This window comes from Pieris brassicae, chromosome 9 (assembly GCF_905147105.1).
Source record: "Pieris brassicae chromosome 9, ilPieBrab1.1, whole genome shotgun sequence".
Classification (NCBI taxonomy): Eukaryota; Metazoa; Arthropoda; class Insecta; order Lepidoptera; family Pieridae; genus Pieris; species Pieris brassicae.
The window spans coordinates 3,747,158-3,763,097 of NC_059673.1; the positions used below are offsets into that span (position 1 = coordinate 3,747,158).

General features: G+C 32.3%; 2 protein-coding genes across 4 annotated transcripts; both read right to left on the reverse strand.

Annotated features, from left to right (window-relative positions):
• Positions 1 to 6,082: 6,082 nt before the first annotated feature.
• Positions 6,083 to 6,973, reverse strand: LOC123714194 (chromatin accessibility complex 16kD protein). Its single transcript, XM_045668380.1, has 2 exons — positions 6,591 to 6,973; positions 6,083 to 6,393 (listed from the first exon to the last, which is right to left on the reverse strand). The coding sequence occupies exons 1-2, from the start codon at positions 6,714 to 6,716 to the stop codon at positions 6,133 to 6,135; spliced, it is 387 nt and encodes a 128-aa protein (XP_045524336.1). The 5' UTR covers positions 6,717 to 6,973; the 3' UTR covers positions 6,083 to 6,132.
• A 327-nt stretch (positions 6,974 to 7,300) lies between these two features.
• LOC123714074 (arginine kinase) lies at positions 7,301 to 10,800 on the reverse strand. Of its 3 annotated transcripts, none has more exons than XM_045668170.1 (3): positions 10,678 to 10,800; positions 8,613 to 8,791; positions 7,301 to 8,393 (listed from the first exon to the last, which is right to left on the reverse strand). In XM_045668170.1, the coding sequence occupies exons 2-3, from the start codon at positions 8,776 to 8,778 to the stop codon at positions 7,492 to 7,494; spliced, it is 1,068 nt and encodes a 355-aa protein (XP_045524126.1). In that variant the 5' UTR covers positions 8,779 to 8,791; positions 10,678 to 10,800; the 3' UTR covers positions 7,301 to 7,491. The 3 variants fall into 3 exon arrangements, with proteins under 3 accessions (XP_045524126.1, XP_045524125.1, XP_045524124.1); XM_045668169.1 differs by lacking the exon at positions 10,678 to 10,800 and adding an exon at positions 10,140 to 10,421; XM_045668168.1 differs by lacking the exon at positions 10,678 to 10,800 and adding an exon at positions 9,295 to 9,447.
• Positions 10,801 to 15,940: the final 5,140 nt, after the last annotated feature.

Here is a 15,940-nt window from a genome sequence, read left to right on the forward strand (position 1 = left end):
CTTTATTTTAACAAAATAAGCTACCATTACAGATTACTCTTATTCCACAACTATTTACATATAGATAATAGTGCATAATATATAGAAAAAGAACAACACAACAAAAAACAGTACAATATCTACAATAAAGATTTACAGTTAGATTTGACTTATGTAGAAATAATAATCTTTAGTTTAAATTTACTATAAAATTATTTCACCAAATATGGCTAGAATAGTTCATTTAATATCTGTGGCAGATTTGACTTCATAGCATGCGTGGTGATGTGCTAAATTTTGTCGGGGTTCAAACGTTTCGTTATATTTTCACGCTTTCGGAAAATATTCATAATTTATTACCAGCTATGTCGAGAAAATTACTTATTATAAAACCTTTATAGGTTGTAAATTATTGTTAATATTTTACTGTTTTTTGTTGTGTTGTTCTTTTTCTATATATTCTGGACTGTTATCTATATGATATAAAAGTAAATAGTTGTCGAATAAGAGTAATGGTAGCTTATTTTGTTAAAATAAAGATAAAATAACTTTTTTTTAAATTGTAAAGCTCTAATTATAACTCGTATTTCTGTTTATTTATCGTATGTTTCCTTCTTGTAAAACAAAAATAAAGTGACGTAAATCGGCCGAGTTTCGACCATGGTATTCACTAGCATGTAATTAAACTATCTCGTAGGATTAGAGTAAAAGCGTTACGCTAATACGGGAGTGCAGTTACGGTACTTATGTAACTGATAGGGCAGATCTATTAAGGAAGTGACTTACTTCTAATAACTAGTAAATCAAGTTAGTAGTTTGTGTGTTAGCTTGGTTTATGGCTAAAAGTTACGTTAACATAACAAATATTAGTTACATTAATAAACATTGAGACACAAAAACCGTTTTAAATGTGTCAACTGATAAATAGGTTCAAGCTAAGACAATTATAGTAACAATACTAGTCTATTACGTTAATAATTGAATAAAATTCTTAAAATTGTCTTTGGTAGCTTTGCTAGCTCTAGTGTAGCGAAGTTTGGCGCGGTTTTTCGAAAATGGCGGGCTAAATTGTTTTGCATTATACGAGTATTACGTACGATATTGTGGAATTAAAAAATAGTGCGTAAGACATAGCGGTATATGTATATGATGCATTTAGTTTGCTTAATAAAAAGCAATTAATTATATCACTTTAAAGGAGTTTCAAAGAAAAACTTCGGTAAAAATACTAAATTAATTACATTGAATACGAATGTAATTATGAATATGGTGTATTTTACGATACGGCTAATAGTATTAAAAAAAAAACTATTGGGTGGACAAAGTTTTAATTTTTAATCCATTGGAAATGACTATTTGTCTTACTCATACGTTGCAAAGGATATCCGCTTCACTATATTAGGTGTTACAAGAAATATGAGTAAATATACCGTTCAATAATAAAGACTTGCTGGCCTTTTAAGAAGTGGTTCGTTCGTTTCTTGAAGGATTTTAAGTTGAATAATGAAAAATAATGTTTTTTTGGGTTAGTATAATTTTTTTTAGTAAAACCTATATTACAATGAGTAAGTTTGAGATCTATTTATATTGTAATTTTATAAATATTTTTTTAATTATTATACCGCGTACTACTTGTGTGAAATCGGGGCCAACAAGATTTGTAGTCTACGGAACCTGACGTCAAAACAAATTGAACGTGATTCGAGTCCATAAAACGAGAGTAGGTTTAAGGTTATAAAAGATAATGAAAATATAGTTTGTAATTATAATAAATATTACTTTTTGCATACACTGGTATTTCTTTTAATAATATATATTTATAACGAGTGGATATTTTGGTAATTTCCACGCAAGTGCGGTCTTATCAAACGTCAAAGTCATGCGACGCGACAAATAAATGAAAGAGTTAGATGACAATGATGTATCAAAAATATATAGGGCTAGATATAATATTATAGTAGATAAATTATATTAATCCACAAATATCAGCTATTACGAAATGTTAAAAACCTTTTTTGCGACAATACCACCAAAATATAGAATTTAGAATTGTTTATGTTTCCGAAATTCTCTACAATTTTTTGTGTTACTGTTAACTCTAAACAATTTACAAACAAACTTCATTATACAGATAAATAACATCTATAAAGATAAGAATTAGGTGCAACACGCATCGTTGCAGCCGTCACGAATGACCGCAATTGCTTAACGGAAACCTCACAAATTACATCTCGATCATTTGTCAATCTAATAGGCAAGTAGGCGATCAGCCTCCTGTGCCTGCCACTAAGGCTAGACGAGCAACCGATGTTAAATAGGCACATAGACAGACACTCCATCAGTGCACAGCTGGTCGAACCTCAGAGACTTGGTAGACGTTAAAACCAACAATTAACACTGCTCTACCTTAAGTTCTACTCATCTTCTCTACCAAGCAAGTTTTAATTGGGGACATAGAAAGAGAAATTCGACCACCAATTCGAAGCACAACCCGTGGGTCGGTTTAAACCGAGTGGTGGCCCACTGCACCTAACTAAAATTGCATGAGTAAAATTGTAATAGATTTTGGTATTTAAAAATATTCTAGCTTGGTCAGACAAATCACGAATTTTTCGTTAAATAATAATATATTATTTTAAAATTGGAATTCAAGTATTTATAATTGTGCAAAACAAAAGCTGGGTTTTTCGACGTCCCTATGATTAAAATATCTTCGTATGCGGTCTACGAATTGCAAGCGTGCTGGACAGAATGAAGAAGAACAAAGAAGTGCTTATTAAGAAGAAGTTTCCCTAACTTGAGTATTTCGGAGACGTATTTCGTAACACCAAAAAATACGAGTTCCTTCAGCTAACCACATAAGGCAAAGGTAGGAGACCTGGCCGCAGACGCACGACTTGGCTGAAAAACCTTAGACAATGGCTTGGTCAAAGTACAAAGTTATTGTTTAAAAGACCGGCATCCAATATTAAAGTAACCATGATGATCACCAACCTTCGCAAGAAGATGGAATAATAAGAAGAAAAACAGTAGCAAAATCCATTAGTGCATAACCAGGGTTCGAACGAGTTTAACTATGCTTTACATGACAGCAAAAATCTACAGTAATTATTTACTTCAAAATTTCGAAGACAAAGTTTGTCCTCGCTACGAGTAAGTAGTAAAAATGAAGGGTTTTTTTATAAACTAATACATATATCTTAAACTAAAACTTTAAACGGTTTAAGTATATCAAATCCACCTTCGGAATAATAATAAGGATTGAGATATACATTGCATAAGTCTAGTTTAAAAACATATAGATTTAACCTCAAAAAAACCTGTACTTTGTTTAACCGGTAATATGGTTAGAATATGATTTTTTATGACCAAAACAATGTTTGCATAGTACGCAATATATATATTTCATAAGGATTTGGGTCAAACAGTGTTAAGAAAATAGAAAAGTAAACGTAACATTATACACGTGACCACGTTTTAAATTGCTTGGTATCTACTTGTATTTAATTCTTATTGCTTTAGTTATTACATAAATATTTATTTTTGTCTATGTAAAGACATGGACAACATATAGGTGCTTTATAAAAATCCGTAGATATTTTAATAGAAAAATCATTTTTATTATCTAGAGTTAAGGATTAGACATGACAAATAGTTGAACCTAAGAATAAGTTTGGCCCCGGAAAGTTACGTCAAATTAGATTAAAAAGAAACAGCTCTTCAAAACTCTCTACGATAAATAAGAAGGATTTTGCCAATTTCTTATACAAACCATATTACGTAAATAAGATCATTATGAAGGTCATAATAAATTAATTTAACCTCCAATGTCTACCTAACAATCATTGCAAGTACAATAGTGCAATTATTAGACCATGTTTACACCTGTCTTGGTGACAATGAGAACTTTGATTACTCGCAATGATAAGTGTCAATTATCTACGTGTTATGTGAATGTATTTGGTATCCGAGGTATTCATATTAACTACAATGGTCTAAAAGTGGTAAAATGATAGTTTACTAGTATGCAATAGCCAAGACCCGACAGAATTTTGTATAACTCTATGCTTCAATATAAGAATAAGACTAGGATCATTTAGTTTGATTATTTTTTTCAAGCAAGACATCAGCCTTTTGTGCCTGACACACCTTTGATTTTATGCAAGTACATAGAAAGGACATTGAACCTACACCCTCACGCGACGTTTTAACCTCTAGACCAACACTAATTCAGGTTCAATTCGTCACCTATATGTAACGTTCCACATTCACAAGGAGCTCTTGACACAAGTACTTATATATAAGTTATCAAAAGAGACGAGAAAAACAGAACTTTATGCAGTGAGGCGATAACCAAGAATTGGTAAAATAAGTGAAAAAACTAGGGAGAAAAATAATGAATACGTTGCAACCGTTAGTTCAGTCACTACTTTCACTTAATGACTTCTCTGTCCAGTGTTAATTATTGTTCTAAAAATTATAAACATAGAATATTTCTGCTATAACTATACCACTGTACTGGTTTTTTAAATATTTGGTTGTAGCGGTACGGGCCAAGCCAAACTACGTATTCAATATATTAAATAAAGTATTTAGTTACTATTTACACTTCTTTGGCCTTATCTATTTAAGCAGTTATTCTGTAAAGAAAGTAAACTGGTTCCTGAATACCCCTTTCCTATAAGTATATAAAAAGCTAATATTGTTTAAGACCGGTGCTTTATTTAAATCAGTTGTATTTAAACTTGTAAATAGCATAATTGTTTGAGCAATAAGGTATCTATAAAGTAAATCTCCCGTTACAGGGTTTGTTTTACCTATGAATATCGTTGATCATATTGAAATTCCACGCGAGGTAATAGTAGGTTATATTTAACATAAATCATACTGGACGTTGATTCGCTGTTTTGACTACGAATTCCAAAGATGATTATGTTCTACCTCGGACAGTAATCGCTGACGGTAAATCTAAATCGTTTAATCAGACTACCTAACTACACAATTTAGTTAAAATCTCATAATAATTAACGTACTAAAAATCTCAAATATTTATTCTATTTAATTATTACTTTCTATTCTATAAAATGTTCCTAAAAATCTGAAACTTTCCTTGATTAGTCAAAACTTTATAATTGTATAAGACATCACACTTGAATTGTGGAAATCACACTGATCTCCTAACAGACGTAAAATGCATATAATAATTTATGCCACAAGGTAATATGATCTATTGAGTATTGAGATACATCCTCTGTGTTTATGAGAGCAGAACAGTATGACATGCGACTGTTGTGCAGGCAATCACTTTTCAATTTGATCGGAATATAACATTTATAATGAGTCTCGAAGTAAAACGTACGGTGTTTGTGCAACGCAATTATTTCCGATTACTGTAGTTACTCATTCCTCACCTTATGATTTACCAACAGTATCCGCAAAAGTAGACATCATATTATCCTATAATCTAATCAAATTTCTTAATTCCCCTTTGGTTTCAGAAGCTGCAGATAACATACTTGTAAAATTGCTCCTACCTAAAAGTTTATGGCAAAATCCACGTACCTCATATTCAACTGAATAAAATTGCAAGGTTTTATTCTTACCTTATTTATATCTAAAATAATACAACAAAGTTTTTTAATAATTATTTGTGAAAATACCAGATCAAGTTTACTATTTAAACACATTTTATACTTTCATTCTTATACATTTCATACACACAAAGTCAAGTAATTTGGACATAGTTTGAATTTACCTAGTATACATACCACCATAACACAAACAAAACATACAGTTAAATATTAAAACATACACAATACACTATACTAATACTACATTTTTATTAGGCTTGTTATGTATAACATTCACCAATATGCTTAATCTATATTATGTGAAAAACTATGTAATCCATAAAACCCACACAATGCAAAGTAATTGTTGCAATTGTACATAGATGTTTTAACAATTGCTAAAGAAAATTAAAATAATACTTGTTTTATTAGGCTTTACAATTTCCCCAGTTTTACACAATAATAAATGTGTATAATACAGTACAGTGTTAAAGTTAACACCAAATCACTTTGCTATCATAGTAACAATCGTAATTGGTCCCATACTTTATTTCACATTTTAAGAAAATATAGTAGTCTAATATTATTCCTCCTGACTTTCTTCACTCTCATCACTACTTTCTTCACTGCTTGACTCTTCAGTTGAATCGTCTGAGTTTGCCTTAGCCGCTTTTCGTGCCATCATTTCTTTAAATTGTTTAACTGTGATTTTTCTTGGTATTATCTCACGTAGAAAATCTAAGCTGTCATCTTCTTGTACAACATCAGCTATGTGCTTGTATTCTAACACATTATTAGAACTATTCTTAAATGCTCTCTTAGCTAAATCTATTACAAATAATTCCTGGAAAGTAAAGTAATAAAATTACAAAAATTACTTCTGACAAAAAAAAATTACCAGCCAATAATATAATATATGACGTCAAATGTTGTGGTTTACTACAGTTTTGTATTATTGATATTTATAATTACAAAATGTATTTCAAAACTTTTGTTATATATTTTTCAGGGAAGGAGCAATTTAAATTGTATGTAACTTACAGTAACTTTAGTAACTAAGTATAAAGGTTCAGGGCCGACAGCATCTACTTCAGGTGAACTTTTCATGATAGTTTTTACTCTTGAAAGAGGTAAATGTAATTCCTTTTCCGGTTTTGGTGTTGACATCTTGTTATGATATAATATTAATAAGGGATAAAATTGTATTTCACTTCACTTTATTTTTAATTTTAAATCACAATTCCACCAATGTCGCGTTATAAGTCTTAACAGATATAATTGTATGTCGTGCAGGTCTTTAAAGTTTAAAATGTTACAATATCTGATTTTAAATTTGAATTATGGAAATCAGTCAAGCATTATTTTGAAATTTGATTTAGACTGCAGACTGTTACAGATAACAGACTGTAATCAATAATCATAGACCAATGTAAAATGCTAAAACTTGTAACAGAAAATCTTCATGTCATTTAAACATTCAAGACTAAAACTGCAATTTTGGCATTGACAACTTTCATTTGTATTTATGGTATATAGAGCTAGATGGCACTGTATAATAAAATATTTTGGATTCGACGTCTAACGCTCGAAAAATGGTTTCTAGAGACATTCTTCATATGCACCATGCATACGCAGTGGTAGCAATTATATATTAATTTAATTATTATTTTTACTCTGGATTTTTTATTAAATAAGTATGCTAACTTAGTACGATTTCAAATTTAATCAGGTAACATAAATAAAAAGCATTATTGGACTTAATACTAGCTGTCTTTATTTTCCATTTCCTTACAGAAAATACTTTTAAGAAAAACAGTATAATGGGCCGCCTGCGTGCCCGGTCGCCCGCGATGGGCGCCGCTGACTAGTATCGCTAAGCAACCCACAACATTCAATACTTATGAAAATGAATACAAAAAAATACTGATAGCGAGATCGAAGTTTACAGGGACTTCTCGATTTTGATCAGTTCAGCAATACCATCGTACATTTCCTTGACGGCATCGTACTCGGTGAGACCCATACGCCTCTTGTTGGAGATATCGTAAACACCACCCTCGGCTTCAGTGTGCTCACCGCGAGTTCCACGTACTTGCAAGTGGTATTTAGACGCTACTTCCTCCAACTTAGCCTTGTCTGCAGCAAGTTTAGGCAACTTAATGTGTACAGAGGCACGAACAGTTGTTCCCAAGTTGGTGGGACAGAAAGTGAGGAATCCAAGACGATCATTGTGGGAGAATGGAATCCTCTTCTCGATGTCATTGACCGCTGTCACCAATCTCTTGTATACTTGTTTTAAGTCACCACCCATCTGCATGGAGATGAGACGGAGGTGGTCCTCCTCATTGCACCAAACCAAGAAGGTTTTGTTTTCATTGTGGTAGATACCACGTCCGGTAGGCCAGAAACGGCAAGCATTGGCAGCCTGAAGGAACCTGTCACCTTCCTTGAAAAGGAAGTGGTCATCAATCAATTTCTGCTGAACTTCCTTGGACATACCAGTGAGGGGGTAGAATGTGCCTTTAAGTTCTGCTTCAAGGCCAGATAGAGTGGCAGAGACTTTGTCTTCCATTTCCTTGTACTGAGCCTCAGTTAAGCAGGGGTTGAAAGGGTAACCTTCCATGGAACGTCCACAGCGGACACGGGTGGAGACAATAAATTCACCAGCAGCATCAAGATTTCCAAGGGTTTCTACATCACCCCAGTTCTTGGGAGGGTGCTTGTCATCCTTTTTGAAGCCATTGTGGTAGTCTTCAATAATGGGGTCGAATAGGTCAGCGAAGACTGTGTATGCCTCAGCATCTGGGGCATAGATTCCAACACCAGAATCAAAGTTCTCAAGACCTGTAAAAAGGATAGAATATTAAATTCTATAAAAATGTATTTAAATTATTTATATAATGCATTTTTAACTTAGTTCAAATATTAATATTATGTTGTCCTTAGTAATTGTAAGAAATATAAATTTTACATATGTAAAATGCTATTATTAAAATATATTTTTCATATAATTTGATAATGGCTTACAATTCTATGTATTTGTTCTTATATATTTCAACTAACCTGACTGGATGCAATCTAAGAGTGTGGATCCGAAGGAGGTCTTCTTGTTCTTAAGAGCATCAAAGACTTCCTTGGTGAGGTACTTCTTCAGCAGCGACTTGGAGTCGGAGGCCTGGAGCTTGGCGAATCCAGCCTCCAATTTCTCAATAGTTGCGGCGTCCACCATTGCTGCGGCTTTTCTGTAAAACATATTAATTATTTTACTTCAACATGCAGATTATTCACGAAAGTATCTCTTTTTAAAATAACTAACGCTTTGAGGGCAGCGCATGTCGCTCTTGTACACATTTTTACTGTTTAGTTTAAATAAATATATTAAAAATAAAACTTAGATCAAGGCAAGAAAATTAATTAAATGTTTAACAAGAAATACAATCACGATGGTTCTTCCGTACTATCTGAAATTTTTTAAAATTTGCTACAATTAGCATTTATGCCCAGCAAATTATAACTGTCAAATATTTATGCTAAAATTCCATTACTTTTGAAAAAGTTTTTACGTGCGTAGGGTTGTGCAACTCAAGGATCAAAGTGAAGGTTACGGCCAAACGGTAAATTAAATTTCTAGGTACGAGAACATAACACGTAAATCGAATCTAATCACAATAAAATTTAAAAGTTAGTAAATAATTTCGTAAGTAGGTAGATAGTTCTGTCGAAGTCATTAGTAAAATATACACACCGTCTTATGAGGTAATACGCAAGGACAGCGCCACCACAAACCACAATAGGAATCGTAACTTTAAATTTATAATTCATGACGATGAGACTAATTCTACTATGGAGTGCAAAGGATCTATCAGCTAAGGGGTTATGAATTGTCACTCAGAGTGCCGGCAATACAATAACTCCTTGAACACACCCAGAGCTTAAATTTTCGCAGAATTACGTAATTCAAACAGAGGTCGCTTTGGACGCGCGCAAGTCGAACGTATTCGTCAGCTTACTGCGCACCGGTGTTGCTTGGTTGCGCGCAGCTAGCCGGTAACCTCCCACTCAGTCACCACTGACGATCATATCACAAGTTTCTTATTACCTAATTGCATTCATTTTCATTTAAGTGTATGCATTCTTTCACGTATCGTCAAGTTTCATTTTAACAATGCCCCTATTGTATAACAGATTACAGCCAATCACAACACAATAAAAAAATTCTACCGACAGTTAAATAGAATCGTTAGAAATGACACTTAGATAAAAATTCTACTGAGTTAATGACTACCAAATTAAAAAACTTGATTGTACAGTACCAATATTATAAAATAACATCATATCATAATCAGAAAATTCCAATAAGATTGTACTTGTATATATATTTAAGTCTTTATTAAAACTTGGTACTATTGAATTGTAATGTATGTGATGTTACGAACCTTACATTTATAAAACTGATTTTATGAGAAATATTAAAAAAAACTCTTTTCATTTCTATGAATTTAAATTTAACTCACTGATTTGAATGTTAAACAAAGAGATTGTATTTAGAGGGCATTGAAAATGTACGCCGCGCCGACTAGAGATACGCACCCATCGGATTCATCTGCCGGTTTAGCTTTGTTTTCTTTTGTAGCACATCCACCCATTTTCACAAATCTTTTTTTTAATAACTAGCCGCTAAAACATGCACTAAATCACTAAAACTACAGCAAATAAACAAAATTAACGCAGGATACTAAATGCAATGATGGAATGATATTTTGTCCTAATGAATGTGTCTGCGTAGGGAACGGTGAGGGCGAGGGGTGTCCCGATCGATTCCCGGCTCTCGCACGCACGCGGCTCTTACTTCCCGCCCTTCGGGAACTGCTTCAAAAGTTTTCGGAGGGAAACCTACCGCTCTTCAATGCTACTAGTTACCTTAACGCGGTAAATTTGAATGCTTCACAAACTTTTAGACTTTGATAATATCACCTTATCGGCATCAGAACACTTAAAATTATCATTGCACATATTTGAAACGGTTTAAATTGTCACTCAATAATTGATATCAGAATTGAAATAAACAGCAGTCGAAACTAAGGGCTAGAGTGGCGGTAGGCTGATATATAAATTATCTACCGCTTACCTTGCGCTTGTACAACCGTCAGAGTCGACTGCGAGGTGCAGAATGGTTGGTACGGCTTTGCGCTGAACGTTAAGCCTATTGCCTCCCGCTGCCCGCACCGTAGCCCTGCTGGCCTTGGCCTTGCTGAGATGCACAATGACTGCTCTTTGCAGACTTACTATATTTTTAATCGTGTTACGGAATTGGTAATCAATACTAGATAGTTTTAAAGCATTTAATTATTCTTAAATTCGTAAATCTATTACGAGAACGAGAAAACAAGAATATATCGTTTTCTGCGATGGAGACTAGTCAAAAATAATCTTGGTACCAAGATTAAGATTAAGATAGATACAGTTATTTTAAAAAAGTAAAAAAGATAGAAATAAAACGCCCTTTGTTGATATAAATGTTTGACTTACGTATTTTTTAAGTTAATAATATACTTAGTCTCCTTAGTATCCTTTATGTTCAGTAGTGGAGTTTGATTTTTGTCCAAAAACTAGGCTTTTGTACATTTGGGTGCCGTCTTGCAGTACATTTCAAATATGACGAAAACAATAATATATTAGGTTTTTTATTATGGCACTAGTTTTAATTTTGTGCCAGTTTCAAATAAAATTATATTAGGTTTTAAATGTAATATAATGAAATTATCGGTTCGACTGAATAAGATTAGAGTGATAGTACATCACTAGATCACATTCTCTTTGAAAATGTGACGTAATAATAACGCCTTATTTGAAATGTCCTATATCAAAGTATACAGTGTTGTGCATACAAATGTATATTTTACTAATTGTATAATTAAATTACTAAGTTACTTATCTGAAAGATGTGAATGAATTGAATGAATTATAAAGTTCTGAGTTTCAATAATACCGAGGTGTATAAAATAAATATATATTATACTTTAGAGATACGTCGATAAATATAAGGTAAATAATCAGAAATTGAAGTGTTTATACCATATTTTAATTTTAACGTAATATTTCTGCTACTATTCATTATAAAATCCCTTCTTCCAATATTAACAGGCTATTTGAAATTTCTCGGAGGCCTTGGCAGTGACAGAGGCTCGCGACCTTCAATAACGGTATTTTGTGCCGCGTTAATTTAAAATTGGAACGAGCTCCACGACTCGCCACCAAACGAGCTTTGGCGCCAAAATAGAAAAATACTAAGATAATTATTTTAGCCACAGTTACAATAAACTCAATTATTTTCATATTGGTATATTTAATAGTTTTTCATGTCGTCAAAAATTGTAATGACACTTTAAGTATGGCTTTTTGACACTTTATTTATTTGTATAAAATGTACTAATATTAAGATAATAAAAATTTGTCTTTGTAGTAGGTAAAACTTTAACGGTACTTTAAAGAAATTAGCCTTTGACTTGGAAATCCAATTGATCGAAATCAGGTTGAGTCATGCAACGTTCGTGATCCATTATTGAACCGAAATATTATGGTAATAGGTTTTCGTGTTACCTTGCCCTAAATTTTCATATTCTCTTCAAAGTCAATGTTATTAGGGTTATATTTTTATCGAATAGCAAAATTGTTTCATAGATTATAGATACTATATATAATAGCTGATATCATTTGTTAATATATCAAATTTTAACTATGACGAAATCTAAAATTTTATCAACGTAGATGTTCGCACTACATTGTTAAAAAATACACACAGTACATTATCTACCAATTTTATATTATTGTGCATCTGTTGTCCGTAAATCTATACATGAACAAATTATTTACAATGGAAACATAATATACGGTAAATTTTGGAGTAGCATTTTAGGCTGTCTACGGGAACTTCCTTTAAAAAATTCAATCCAAATCCAATTAAATTAATTGGTTCGATACGACACATTAGACATTTTAGAAAGTTAAATTTGATCCTAATAATATTTAAACTTTTGTTTTTTGTTTAATATAGTTCCGTAAAAAGTGTTAGCTTATACTTATACCAATGTTTCTATATGAGGTTTTATAGAAAAATATTTATAAAAATATACTAAGTACATATTAATAAATCAGTCAATACACCGTCTATAATCCGAAGGAAGTTATCAATTCGACGTGTATTTTATACAAAAGCACAGATCCGTCGCTTTTTATCATAGCGTAAATACAATTAGACGGAAAGAGACAAAAGAGCACCTTAATTAAAATGGTGGAATAACACTGAATAAATTCAATAGTTTTAGACAATTAACTCAGAGCCCTGAACCAGCTCCGATACTTTAAAACTTCCACTAGTGATAGCGAACCCAACTTTAATATTAAATTTTCTTTACTCCAAGTATGTTCTTATACCAAGTTTGCGATATTGTGTGCAAAATTAGTTAAAAAAATCAGTCTAGCCCTGAGTCTATATTCTATAGTCTTTTTCCCATATTCAGTTCAGAACCAGACCTATAGAACCTTATCTATAAAATCACTTACCGATTCGCGAATGTCGCCAGTTGACACACAAGATAAATAATCGCTATGGCAAAGTATGTTCTCACCATGTACCTGATACTAATTGATAAAGCCATCGTGGAATTTTCTAGAAATGTCCAAATGTCCGATACTGCCGATAAACAAGATTGTGCTATCACGGTATTAGTTTCAGTGATACTGTAATAAAATGCTAAAATTGTCAAAAGATATTAAAACCTATGTATTAACATTTTTAGCTGGAGCGTATTGTTTGACTTACAATTCGAGGTTTAGTGTAATTGTATTTACAATTCGTTGATTAAGAAATATCTTAATGATAACTATGTTGATTGTTTGGACGAACGTGGCCTGTCTAATCCTTATGTCTTGAAGTTTAATTTCGTTGGAGTGTTTTTGATCGAAATATAATATATGTGTTATTGTGTAATTTAAGAATAACACGGAAAAACCTAACAATTTCTTACAATTGTTCTTCTTCAATTGTTTAAGCATTGTCTGTTACAGGGACTGGTGCGACGCCATTTCGTAAAGAAATACGTTATGACAGGTTCATGAAATTGTGAACTTTTAGGTTTTAAGACAGAATTTAAAATAAAATTTGGTATAGGTTCTATAGTCACTGATAAATCATTTGTACCCGCTATTAACATCTTCAAATAGCCCATTGTATGAACTAATAATCTTTAGTATCTTTAACTTTAGTCTATGGTTGCATCACGTGGAGATATAAATAGTGATTATATGATTCATACCTAATATAGACAGACTTTTTCCCTATATATGCCTAGATTAAATATTCGAATTCTTAGTAACCAGACAGTCATCGTGACCACTCATTGACAATTATTGCCATTCACGAAAATTTGTCCTACAACACGCTACTTGTAAACAGGAAAATATTTGGTTCTACTAAAGCAATGAGTAAAATGTATGAGTTAATGGTAGTTGGCCATTAATTAAAATATAATTCGCCAGACCAGACACGCTCTATCAATAAAAATACTCCAAGAGATTTTCAATTTCGCTTCAAATTTCATACAAATTTGAATGACCATAGCGAAAATTGTTATCTTACAAGAGTTCCCTGCAGTTGAACAATGCGTCTTAAGATAGGGTACATCGTAATGTTCTATAATGTCTCAATGAAAGACACTAAAGAAAAAAAATAACAATTTTAATACAGATACAAATAATTATAAATACAATTCATGGTACAAAATATTTTAATTATAAATAGTGTTATTTTAAAGATTAAACTCACAATGGTATTTATACATTATGGTACAAAGGTTGATTCATTGTTTATCTCGATTGTTGTTTATGTCATTCGTTCCCTAGTTCGTAATAAATGTGAATCAAGAAAAGGGGCTGCAAACACTTTCTTATAATAAATAATCATTTATTCATTTCAACATTTACTTATGTAATACATTATAGAAAACTTATTAGCAACTCAAGAAACTTTTTAGCAAAACATAGCAACTCAAATGAGTTATAAGTGGATAATTATGTTGGACAGCAGATCAAAAGGCCCTGGGATCAATTTTTCTAAGATAAATTTGAATTTTAACCCTTAATTTTCAAATGTGTGTTATGGAATCACATTATAACGTATATAAAACGCATTCCTGTATTATAATATCTGCTTACATGGCAAGTCTCAGAAGAGGTAAGCCACCATGGCCTAGAGTTAAGTGATGTTAACTAGTTATTGTGATGAAAAATCACAATATATATCGGACGTAATAAATAAATCTAGACCAGATTTAAAATTCACTTATTAAAATTATCAGATCTACGAGAATACAGGGGAACCCAATTGGGAACCACCACATGACGTTAAATTTTTATTGAAGTTAATGGGTCATCTAGTCAATCATAATTGAAGGTCTATGTTGTCTCTGGCATTATAATCGAAAAACGCGATCGTTGTACCGCGACTGGGCGAGGGAAGAGCAATTTGCGACAATACGAACATCCGGCCACTCCACCTACCATTTTGTATGAATCACTATTCAACGTATTCTTTCCGTCCCTTATTACATAATTCCGTCCTCGTGACTTTGCATATGTTAAACTCTAATGAAAATCTAATATACAGCTGATCTTGTAATTGTCTAGTTTATTTCCTAGCAGCAAAAATGTAACGGTCAATTTGTACGTACGCGATGGTCTATTTGAGATTGTGAATGTAAACTATAAAAAGGTTTATTGGCAAGGGTACTTCCCTTAAGGCTTCTTACAAAAAGATTAACTATTCCTGTAATTAAAAGTAAAGTTTGTGGTTTGATTTTTAAGGATACTGGAGTTTCACCTGTTCATTATTGACAGCCCCAGGTGCCGCATTGCACGATTTGGATCGTCGTTGTAAAAACAGGAAAGGAATGGAACATCTCTTCCATATTTCCTAGACAGTATAATATAGATTCATTTAAGCGGCATTTTAATATACTTCTCCTGGACAGGTGTGCCCTCCAAAAGGCCACAGAAGAGACTAGCTGCGCATGGCACAGAGAATAGTGCACTAGTGCACTTAATTACCTAATTTTCATTTTTATTGTATATTTTTTCTAAGGAGATAAATTTAATAGTACATATTAGAGTTTTAATTCAGATACTTTTACATTTAAACACAATATACATGTATATTTCTATCATCTCAATGTTTTTAAATATCTGTGTGGCTTTTTTGTCAAAAGCTACCTCTAAATCCCGCCATTTATGTCTGCACTGTGCCAGTCTCTGCCATGTACCACCTGCCATTTTCTTAATCTGGTCTATCTCTGGTTTAGATGGTCTAAATTGACTTCTTCTTTTGCGTTTATTGT